This window comes from Anser brachyrhynchus (assembly GCF_964034855.1).
Source record: "Anser brachyrhynchus genome assembly, chromosome: 2".
Classification (NCBI taxonomy): Eukaryota; Metazoa; Chordata; class Aves; order Anseriformes; family Anatidae; genus Anser; species Anser brachyrhynchus.
Genome location: NC_137695.1, coordinates 64,982,137 through 64,994,577, shown reverse-complemented (window position 1 = coordinate 64,994,577; position 12,441 = coordinate 64,982,137). Strand labels below are relative to the sequence as shown.

General features: G+C 37.8%; 1 protein-coding gene across 1 annotated transcript in view; it reads right to left on the bottom strand.

The window, feature by feature from the left end:
• The window catches only part of NME8 (NME/NM23 family member 8), a 33,929-nt gene that overhangs the window by 16,600 nt on the left and 4,888 nt on the right, over nucleotides 1-12,441 (bottom strand). Inside the window, exons 4-9 of the mRNA XM_080578927.1 lie at nucleotides 4,756-4,792; nucleotides 4,615-4,663; nucleotides 3,628-3,734; nucleotides 2,294-2,365; nucleotides 1,183-1,299; nucleotides 508-574 (exon numbers count right to left, since the gene is read on the bottom strand). Of these exons, the coding sequence (XP_080435053.1) occupies nucleotides 508-574; nucleotides 1,183-1,299; nucleotides 2,294-2,365; nucleotides 3,628-3,734; nucleotides 4,615-4,663; nucleotides 4,756-4,792 (449 nt within the window). The remainder of the gene's footprint in view (nucleotides 1-507; nucleotides 575-1,182; nucleotides 1,300-2,293; nucleotides 2,366-3,627; nucleotides 3,735-4,614; nucleotides 4,664-4,755; nucleotides 4,793-12,441) is intronic.

Sequence of the window (12,441 nt, the reverse complement as noted above, 5' to 3'; positions counted from 1 at the left end):
TGAAATAAATCTTAGATGTGAGCGTTAAATCTAGTCTAGTGAAAGAGATAATTAAAAACAAACTGAGATACAAGGCATGCCATTCCTTCACAGATTAACTCTTTTAATCCTCACAGTATGCACTTCATACTGTTGTGTTGTTTTGTTGTTTTTTTTTTTTTTCTGTAGAACATCCAAATGTTAACAAGCATCACCTCAACAAAAGTATATTGTTAATGCAGGGACTGAGTAGAAGTGAGTTTCAGGCACTAATATTGCACATGACGTGAACTCTGTATGTTCGGAGAAAGGGGTTGAAAATAACTGATGACAGACCAATATCTTAATTCCTCAAAGAAGAAAACCTTCCATCAGTTTGATATTCTCAGTCGTAACCTGTCATGTTATTAATGAATCAAAGGACAATCTATTGGAGCTTGGCGTACACAATTCCTAATCAAATAATTAAAAATGTTTGTTCTTTTTTTCTTTCTGTTAGCTTTTCTAAAATAAATCAAGTGTATTTACCTTCAGGTACAGTCTCCTCAATAGAATCTTCTGATGATTTCTCTTCTAGGAAAGTAAGTTCATCTACCTAAGGTAATTGCAAATAAAGGAGAAGTACATCAACATTGTGAAGCTAAAGTCATCAAACACAGCTCTCAGATCTGTAAAACACTTTTTTCTTCATGTAGCGACATATTTGCTATCCAGGAAAGCCTGCAACTTGAAGACATTGGACTAGTCTGATTTTTCTTACCCGGGCTATAATTTGCTAAAAGTTTCCTTTTACTGAAAGTGGAGTTCTTTCATCTCAATTTTCACTCAAAACAAACAATGAGACATGACTATTTCCCAAGTTTTTGTTTCGTATGGTGAATACCTCCTAAGTTATATATGAAAAAATGTCAGTCCTTAAACATAAAAAAGATAATGACTAAAACTGGTTTATCTTCTAGATGTTTTGTTAGCAACCCGTCCCTCCATTTCTCTGAATAATAGGGCAATCTGTAAATTTCTTCAGTTTCTAAAAAGTACAATTTAAAAGAAATTTATAAAAAAATCACGTGTCACTTATTACTAAGGAAAAAACACAAAAAATTAAACTTTGCAGAAAACACTATCATGGGCTTTGAGAGAAACCATTAAATTATAATAAAAATATTCATTTATATTTAAATATCTTTTTTTTTGTGAGCATACCTCAGGGCGTTCCTTCTGTCCAGCTACAATTTCCCTCTCTTCTTGTACTAGCTCTGTTATTTTCTTACTTATAAGAGGAGCATTTGCACCTCTCACCATTGCAATAATTTTGCCATTCTGTAAAAGAGAAAATAAAACTCTCAGTGAGTTCTTGTCACTTAGTTTACATATTTACTTGAGTTTTGGAACATGTTATATTTTGTGTTGTCTTTTTTTTTTTTTTTCCTCAGCAACATCACAACTTGCTGTGCTCACTGAAGTTAACAGCAAAACTACTAATGCCTTAGCTGGTTCAGAATGATTCTTCTTCTTTTTTTTTTTCACTTCTTCATTTCCTTTTTCTGTCTAATTTTCTATATTATTTCGAGGCTCACCAATACTAGTACAATTCAAAGTAAATGCAAAAAACCTGAAAGACTTCTGAAGGTATTGGTGTTCTTAGGCCGTAGTTGCTGAAATTCAAATCCTAGTACTGCCAAAATAAAAAGAACCCCCCCCCCCCAAAAAAAAACAGAAAACAACAACAAAACTCACTGCCTACTAAGTTAGCAGTGTTCTAAAATGGAGTCCTAAGAAAACAGTCTTTCTGTATCCATCAACGAGAGACATTAAATGTATGAATCATTACAATTGCTAAAATGTGAAAATGGCAATCTTATTTGCTTATTTTTAAAAAACTGAAGTGGAAGGAAATGTAATCTCTTTCCCTGAGGGAAATTGTGCACAGAATAAGCATTTCAGGGTAGCCAAATGCAGGCATTTTATGTGAGGCAACCCCAGAAAAACTTACTCTGATTTCTCAGTAACTACCAAAAATGTGGGTACCACAAATCTGCTGTGGCTGTCTGAATATGCAACCACAATAAAAATGTGCTTGATAACCACAGATTTAGGCATGGGAAAGAGCATCAAGTAAACAACATCTGATAATATGGTCCTATATACTGTAAAATGTAAAGATATGACATATAGTTTCACATTTCTTTTTAATCTACTGAAACATTAATGTAAAAATAAATATGACATATAGTTTCACATTTCTTTTTAATCTACTGAAACATTAATGTAAAAATAAGCAATGCATTAACAGAAAGCAATGTGGTGTACTTACAACACAAAAGAGAAAAACGGGTTCACATCTATTCCTAAGTGGTTGCAGAGTCTCAATACTGTTAGCCTCTGCCTGAAGTCAGATGAAGAAAATTGCTTACATAAGTGTTTATATTTATGCATATATTTATATGTATAAAAAAAGATTTTGTCTGAAAGAAAACTGCCATCATCTACTGTGTTACATAATCTCACTACAATCTTAAATACAACTAGCAGTCTTTATGCCACCTGCTGGTATTGAAGGAAGGGCTGGTTTGGTAATATGGGACTGGCTTCCTTTCATATTACAGCAGCTACTCAAGGAAAAATGTTACTTTAGTACTGTTTTTCCATGTATAAACATACATAAATGGAGAAGTAGTATATGCAATCCTGACAAAAGAAATTATCCACTTTATTAAGTTCTTTGTGATGTGTGGTCAATGCAATGAAAAAGCACTTCAGACTACCTCTGAACATAACTTCCTGTTTTTTTGTATATTTATGATACCCGTATTTTATGCAAAAATTCAAGGAACTTTGATCAAAAAATGGAAAGTTTTCAGTAACATTAGAAAGAATGAGCTTGGTCAGTATCTGTGAGGAACTGAATCTGTGAAACAAATGTATCTAATTCAAATATATATATGCCTCCTATATACAGGATATATATTGGATATACAGAATACCAACTGCCAGTGTAGTGGAATATTTCTACTACTACAGTTTTGTGATAATTTATTTTCAACTCCCCCTTTTTGTTCTTTTAAAAAATGAAATACAAGGAAATACTTGCAAAAAAAGATGCAACACTTTTTCAGGGATGTAAGAGTTTTAAATGTGGCAATAATGAACAGACTTAAAACCAACAAACAAACCCATATAGCTTGGCTTTTGAAAGTTTCTGCAACTCTCATCAAGGAAAAGAAAAGCTGGAGGATATTAGCTCCTTTTCTATTATTATTAGGTTATTAATAATTATACAATTTGTTGTTATTATTATTGTGAGCTCCCTTTCTATTATTATTTCTGGATGTGGTACTTAGGAACATAGCTGAGTGGGTGATAGTGGTGTTAGGGTGATGGTTGGACCAGATGATCTTGGAGGTCTTTTCCAACCTTAATGATTCTATGATTCTATTATAAATTCTTCCACACTTACTACCATTTCTAATCTACCTCTGAACAAAGCTATATAAGGAGATATTGAGAATAAAAGGCAACCAGGCCAAAATTTTAGTGACTCAATTGGTATAAAGAAAGTAAAATGAAAACTCTGTAAATGCATGCAGAAAAAAAGATACATCTAACATAAACTAGAATTCAAATTCCATATATAATTTACATACTTACCACTGCAAAATGCAACACGTCATCTTCACTAAACTCATTCTTCAGTTTTCTGAATAAATTTACCACAGCTATGCAAGGACCACACCAAGCTTGATATACATCTATTACTAAAATATAATATTTTGGAATTACAGACTGCTGACTTGTGGAACTTATAAAATGAAACATACTTAGGAGTGTGTTGGAATAGTACTGAGAAGGCAGTCACATGCATCCTCTAGTCCTCTTCTAGTCAATGAACACTTCATGTATACATCGATGTATTAATTATGCTTCATGTATACTTCATGTACACATCAATATATACACATCATGGTTTCCTCTAGTACTTCAATTACTTCTGACATCAACAATCTGCTTCCAATACTATTTGAGATGAGTAATTCAAACAGCTACATTTCTCTCTTATATTCCTTTTCTGTTTGATTCTTCTTTTTCTTTTCAGAATATTGCTTTTTCCCTCCATGAGCCCATTTCTTTCCCATCATCGATCTCTTGTAGATTTCATTCCACTACAGATTTGTTCCCTCTACCCAGATACAATTCCTAGGAAACCTAGATGTTGTTATTGGACTCAGTGAACTGAAAACTGGGGAGAATATAGCAGATGCGCTCTCAGAATGCTGTATGATTAACTGCTGAGTATAACTGTATAGTATTAACGTAGGCTCTATGAGATTTCAGGGAAAAAACCTCCACAGAAATGTCCTATTGCCTACCATCAAAAATATGATATTGGAATGGCATTTTCTAAACATCAGTGTATAAAACCAGATAAAATAATGGAAAGTATGATTTATGGTGTATTTATTTATTATAGAAGATATGATTTATTCATAAACACAACATACCCATTTAAATATATTAGTATAACCATTATTTAGAGGACAGTATGGCACTAGTCTTCTAGCTTTATGTATTAAATATTAGACGATATATGAGAAATTGTATGTGTCAAGAAAGAATAATAGTTAGTACCTACTACACCTTTTGTCAGCAACATTTCATCCCACTCATTTTGATTGGTTATTGTGGCCTGAAATAAAATGGATTGACATTTTAACATCTTTAAAAGGCAAGAAAATAATAATCTTTTCATCTCTAGAATTAAGTAATTAGGATTTATACCTGAAGTTGGATTTCTTTCTTCTTGCCTGACATATTCCTGTGATTACAGGAAACATATCAAAACACAAAGCACATTTAACATTTTTTTAAAGAAAAGTGAGCCTTATCTGTGACATGTAGAACTGATTTATATGGATTTTTTTCAACATAGCACTGTTTTCTGATTCCCTTAAAAAATTTAACTCCACTGAAGCCCTTACCGGAATGGAGGTTAGCACTCTACATCAGCATTCTGTGGAGCAATATGCAACAAAATAGCACAGGAAACAATAACATTCAGCTTCTTAACCTGTTAAGGCCTTTAGAATTATTTGGCCTCAAGCATTGCTCAAATTTATAATTGCTGTGATAAGAATGACCAAAAGGACCTGGATGACAGCTGCTGTGACAGTGAACCATTTAAAAATAAAAAAAAAAATAAAAAATAAAGAGCTTTGACTCAAAATGACACCAAATCAGTCTCCCTGTATTCAGGGATATCTGTAAAGCAGTAAGTTACAGGTGTCTCATCACAACTGAACTGCGAAACTGAATGCTGGTGCATCATTCTGCCATTAATAAAACATATCCTTCATCTTTTTTTTAGTAGTTATTTAACTTTGAACTGGGCAGGAAAACTATCTCAGTTAACATACTTGGGTGAAGTTTGACTTCAGCTTTCAAATGGAACTAAGCTGAATAATAAAACAGCAAATGGAGTGGAGATTTCCAAAGTTCTTGGTTAAGATGGTAGTCTTTGTCCTGGCAAAAGGAAGGTGCCACCATGAATGTCACCTCCAATGGCAGTGCTATTTGACAACTCGACCAGCATATATGTCCCAAGGTTGAACTATCCTGTCAGTCACACTAGAACTGCTTCTTTCAGATCACAGACAGAGGCGTAACGGCCAATGTGAGAACTCTTGCCCTGATGCTTCCTCCTTTGGCTAATTCATTTCATTAAAGACCTGCATGCACAGCTGCACAGGCCCACTCTGTGAGCATGCCCAGGTGTCCATGAGCTTCCAGACACACATATGGACCTTTGAGCACATGTGAGGAGGCCCCACCTCACCTCAAGGACAGCTCCACACACCCAGCAATCCCAGACAAACACATCCCACCATGCAAATGCCCCCAGACCTGCGGGTCCACTCCAGACCCTCACCCACCCCTCGCCCCCGCCTGCCCGCACCCTGATGGCTCTAATGGCTGCCAAAGCGCCCCATAGCCGTTAGCTCCAACCGCCACCAGAGCCTGCAGCTCAGTGGCCCCTATGAAGCACAGAAGATACAGGTAAAGTTGGTTTAACTTTCTTTGTGGAGTTACATGTTTAAGTACCCGCACAGGCCTGGGTATCTCTAAGGTATTTGCATCTCACGTATGCCTGTTGTTCTTGGTTTATAAAAAGTCAGTTATTCCAATTTATATCTGAAGCCCTGTCCCAACTCACTACGTGCTGCTATGTGTATTGCGTCTTGAGGAAATCTAGTTCTAGATGTAGTGAGTTTACGTGACAAGGCTTTGGTAGCATGGGGCTGCAGGGGTGGATTCTGTGAGAAGAATCCAGAAGCTGCCCCATTTTAGATAAGGGCCAGCTCCAGCCAGCTCCAAAGGGACCTGCTGCTGCCCAGAGCCGAGCCAATAAGTGAGGTTGTTTGCACCTCTGTGAGGGCAGATTTAAGAAAGGGGGAAAAAAAACCTGCTGCACAACAGCAGCTGGGAGAGTGAGGAGTGTGCACCAGCCTTGCAGCCCCCAAGGTGAGTGCAGCGGGAGGGCAGGAGTTGCTCCAGGCATGCAGCAGCAGTTCCCCTGCGGCCTGTGGAGAGGCCCCTGGTGGAGCAGGCTGTCCCCCTGCAGCCCATGGGTCCCACATGGAGCAGATCTCCACTCTGAAGCCCGTGGAGGAGCCCCCGGTGGAGCAGTTGGATGTAGCCTGGAGGAGGCTGTGGCCCATGGAGAGCCCCCACAGGAGCAGACCCCGGGCCAGAGCTGCAGTCCATGGAGAGGAGCCCACGCAGGAGCAGGGGGTCTGGGGGGAGCTGCTGCCCGTGCGGGACCCATGGTGGAGCAGTTTGCTCCTGATGGATGGACCTCATGGTACGGACCCGTGTGGGAGCAGTTTTTGAAGAGCTGCTGCCTGTGGACAGCCCCCGGAGGATCAGTTCAGGAAGGACGGCATCCCGTGGGAGGGACCGTACGTGGAGCAGGGGCAGAGAGTGACTGTAAAGGAGTGGTGGGGACAAAGCATCAGGGACTGACCGCAGCCCCTATTCCCCGTTCCCCTGCATCGGTTGGGGGGAGGAGGTGGAAGAGGGTGGATGGGGGGAAGGCACATTTGGTTTCTTTCCTTTGTTTCTCACTTCTCTAGCTTGTTAGTATCAGGCAATAAATTTCTCAAATCTCCCTATACTGAATCTGTTTTGCCTGTCACAATGTTTGAGTGATCTCCCTGTCCTTATCTCAACCCTCGAGCCCTTTTCATCATAATTTCTCCCCCTTCCCTTTGAGTAGGGGGAGTGAGACAGCAGTTGTGGTGGAACTCAGCTGCCCAACTGGGTAAAACCACCACACTAGGGAATCTCTTGTCACTTTTCTTGAACTTTCCAGGACTGCTCACCAAAGCGTGACTTTCAAAGCCCCACACTGAGGAGCTCATTTTATTTCCTGAAACTAATATGAAGAAAAAAAGTAGGGCAATGTCACTTAAAGGGGCTAGAATAGATGTTCCTTCTTACAGCCAAGTCATTCCAAGCTGAAGTGTCATTCTGCAGCAGGGCATGAGGCAACATTTCCACAGAGCTGCAGAAGATTTCAGTGCTGAGATTGTGTTATGCCCCAACTGCTTGGATTAGATCACATTTTTTCAGTGGAAAACTCCAGTGTTGGAACTAATAAAAACTTTGCATTGGCCCGCTTGGAAGTAGGCCCTTAAATAATCTTTCTTTTCCTGCATGAAGTAGGAAAAAAACCCCAACTTTTTAACCATAATAGACTTACAAAATTAGACAGCTATGAAAGATGAGATTTAACCCACCCTCCACGTGGAAGTTAAAGGCCATAAGTATAAGTTCTGTTTGGGGATTTCCTTTGAAAACTACTAATTTCTTTATCCAGACCACTTTCTTCATGAACATGCACCTTTTCATATATTAAAAAGCAAGTCTTGAAGAGAAACACTAGAATGAGGTAATGTTCATGTACCAAATGTTAACAAACTGCTAGAGCCTGTTCTTTAGCCACTTACCTAAAAAGGATTATATGTATATTTTAGATATCACAGAATACTTAATGTAAAGGGATCTCATTAATAAATTTTATACTTTAAAATATCTACTTCAGAAGAAGAGATTGATATTCACTGACCCATCCCCACTGACGAATTTACAAAGTTTAGAAACAAGTAGTAAATAAACATCAGAGTTGTGCCATGTTTGCTAATCTGCAGCTGAGCCTCTTCCTCTTGGGTCTTGTGCTGTAGATCCCACATTTTTTTCTGATCTTCAACATTTTAATGAGCAATTAAGTCTACATGGGACTGTCTAGTAATTGCTGATTGGGGTGGATTGGGATTGGGAAAGGGAAATTAAATAGTAAGGGCCTTGAATATGGATTTTTTTTCCCCCAGTTTCTTATCTTTCTTTCTATACCCTTGACCAAACCATACTAGTTGGAATTTATTTTGGGAATAACAGCCAATGACTGTTTCTTCTCTTGACCCTTTAGGTGATGTTTAAAACATTGTCTATACAGACATGAAAGCTCTCCTTGACTGGAGGTTGTACCTGATTTCAGTGGCACCTTATTTTTCCCCAAAGGAGGGACTTTCTTCTGTCAGAATGTTTTAGCTGCCAGCTTATGCAGTTTCAGCTCAGTTTGCTGATTGAATATAATGCTATTCAATAATAAACAGTATTAATAGACTCTGCAAATCTTCACTTGTGGATGGAGCAGCATAATAAAAAGATACCTCTTTAGTTTAGAGCCTATAGTCCTGTAAAAGTCTCAAAGAATTTAAGGATGACATGCTTGGCTTATCCAGACTAGAATTTTTAGTGGTTGCTATAAATGTTATAAATTACATCAGAGAAAAGGGGTTAGGAATTTACTGTCCCTTTTTTTTTTTTTTTTTTTTTCTGAATCAAAGTAATTCTGAAAATATACTGAAAATGTGCAATGGATAAGCCAGAATGGGTTCATGATGAATGACTATGCAATTCTTCTGAGTAAGTTTACAATTATTTCACTCCATTTTGTCCATACCAATTGATTTCAGGTTCGTCTGCTCTTTGTCATGAGTTTTTAATAGTGACTTAGTTTCAAATGACTAACATTCTTTTACAAAGTGATGAAAACCAGTTGTTGACATTGCTAGACTAGTAAGTAAACTTTGAGATGAAACTAGGGATGTGTTTTTCCTGCAAGTCAGTCATTTTTGTGGCCAAGTACATGCTTGAGTGCCAGTGCCTATGTAGCTGTGACAACTACCTGCTAATAAACACACCACACTGGCAACCTTAATCACCTTAAGGTATTTATAATCTCATGATTTGGTTCTTCAAACATGTCTTCGTCTGTAGCAGTATAGTCTGTGTGCATGCTAGTGATGTAAATGATTCAATCTGTGTCTTGCTTGCTAGATTTCCTGGATTTTTTCCTGTTTTTCCTCTTGCCTGAATTCACTCAAGGATTGTTCATGATGGGAGGACTTCTGACCTTCCTAGCTCTTGTGTAGAACCATGAGCCTGGCGATATAACTGGCCATGTAATAGCTCTGTAGGTATTTACTGTTTTTTTCTGTATTGCTCAATGACAGCAACTGATCTGACAGCAATGGAAAAGCTTCTGGATTTCTTATTTCTTTTGTTGTGGAATACAGAAAGCAAATATCTTAAATGTGAGAGATTATTATTTCTTGAAAACAAAAACAGTTGTTAGTTCAGAAAGTTGCAAAACTGAAGAAACTGCTGCGTGCTGCTGCATAGGCAGATCTCTACTGCCCAGGCTGTTGCTAGCGTAATAGTTCTATGTGGTAGAAACATTGATAGACAATGAAACAAGATAAAATAAATGAGCAATCTAGGAAATATTGCATAAGGATTTACTGTGACACACCAGCGTGTGAGAGACCAGATGACTCCAAAAGCATACTGTTAGCTTCTAGGTGGCAGTCCAAGACTGCTACATGTTACAGTCGTGAACGTCTGAGGGGTAATTAATAGGAATTTTGCCCATAAATGGTAACTAACATGAAGGAATTAGCAACTTGCTTTCAGAGACTGACCTGGCTTGGTCAGTGATAGGTACATCCCCCCTGATTCATGATAACATGAATAATAACCCTTAAGGATGTTACTAATACCTAATTTTTTTCACAGTTTGTACCACAAAAGAGAAGTTCATGAATATTAGCATTGAATATATAGAAAATGTGCACATGAAAAGGAACTGAGATAATTTTGTGTTTTACAAATTTTTACAAATATGGGCATTAATCCTTCCAAGTAATGTGGCTGTCATCTTTGGGACTTGGTGCCCTGGACAAAGAAGAATCAGGGATGTTTTATTCTACCTTAGCTTAGAATCTCAAAATGATATGAATGTCGTTGTTAATAGCTGTGAATGTAGTACACTTGACAATGTATTTTTTAATTTCTGCTTTTGTTGAAGTTTTTGTTTGGTTTTGGTAATTTGTGTATAAATATTCCCATATACTTGTCAGACCTTCTACGTATATTGGCTTGACTTTTGGTTGTATGAAACATAAACAACATCTTACATAATGATTTATTGAGTACAAGAGTGTAATATTGGGTTTACTCTTTGTAGCTGTAGTATGTCTCCACTCACGAATACAAGAGTGCAACAAGAAGTAAGTGTTTTTCAAAGCTCAAGTAACATGACTAAAATGGAGGGATTATTAAGAAACAAAACCCAAGCAGCATAACAGTGCATGGCGTACTAAGAAAGAGCAACTAGCCTGAAGTGGGAGTGAGTGAGGTTGTATAGTTCCACTGTCCATACTAAAGTGTTTTGTCAAAGTTATTGTTACTATGGATCAGGATGCAGCTGTCCTTTATAGGTCCTTCGCAGCTTTGCGTGCTGCCTGATGCCAGAGCTATCTGCTGACTCCAATATGCATTATGTCTATAGGTGATGCTGTTTGAATGAGTGCTGAAGCCTTGAGGCTGGGAGTATGAGCATAAACTTAGAACAAAAACTCTCTCTGACCTCTTTTTTGCTCAGTCTAATCCTAATACCTACGTTTTCATCTTCCTTAGCTGGTGGTATGACTAAGTGCTTTGGGGCATAATATTTTAGGCCTTCAGGTCTGGAAGATCCTGTCAAGAACATTAAAACTTCTCTTTCACAATACTTCACATTTCAGAACACCTAACTGAGCCACTTGGCAGTCTATCCAGTTGCTTAGCCACTTTGTCAGTTTATGGAGGCACAGAAAGAAGCCTGATATTTTTGTGCAGGTAGGAGGCAGGCTTTTGAGAGAAGGACATATTCCAAGAAGGACCTTTCTTCCTTTAGGAAAGGAAACTTTTGTTAAGCTTGTACACACTCTCTAACCTACCAAATTAGCCCTTGCCTACAAAACTTGTAATGGGTAAATCTGATCTTGATCATATGTAGGCCAGCTGAAAACAGACTAATTTTTGTTTGTTTTCTGTCAGTGTGAAATACACTGATTCACCAGATCCATGTACAATTTTCCCTCTTACTCATATGTCCTGCTCAGGACTCTGTATAAAGAGAAATAGAAAGACCGGTTTTTAGAATGGAATCTGAAAAGTTTAGGTCAGTGAAGATAAATTGACTCAAAGTTACTTCCTGTATTTTGAGGAAAAAAACCCGTGATACCAGGTAACAAAGATCAGATTGTAACCAAGATCAGATTGTAACCAAGGTTCACATAAGTATTTAAGTATATATATACGTAAGTACATAAATATAGTATAAATCAAGGTTAACCAATGAGGATGTGAAGGTGGTTTCTAGTTTATCTCATCTAAAGATCTTCAGATGTTGCTTGCAGGACCTTCTGAATAGTTAACGTGTCTGTTGTGTATTCTTCGTTTGACTTGAAGATTTCATCTGTACAATCTGAGCAGATATATGTGAAAAGCCTTAGTGTATTCAGGGTTGGTAAATCCCAGCTGAGCAGAAAAAAATAGGGGATCAGACAATTAATCACACCATCTTAACGCATTACAGTGAGCACCAAAATTTAATTGAGTGAAGATTTAAGATTTGAGATAATACCAGACCTTAAAATATTATGGAGATTTATGAGTAGTCAGATTGTCACATAGTCCAGACAGACCAGGCTGTTACTTTCCAGTCATCGGACAGGCTAGTATCTGCACAGCTTTATTGGGTGGAAATATGAAAGCATATGAAATACTGTCCCTTGTTAAGATAGGAGTGGAAACTAAGCAGCAAAATAGCCACCAGAGACTAACTGAGGTATGTCTTTATGGCCATAATGGACAAAATAATCAAGCAGACGGAGCAAGATTTGGCTGTTTTAAGAGTTTGATTTGGTTTTCTTTTTGAATTCCTTATTATTAGCTCTATGTGGTCATTTGAAAGAAAAAGTAAGAGAGTGGGAACTTTATAAACACACAAAGCAAAGAAAGTTGAACAGGTCACACTAAGAACAACAGTCAGCCACCAGTTGCTTTCAAAACCATAGC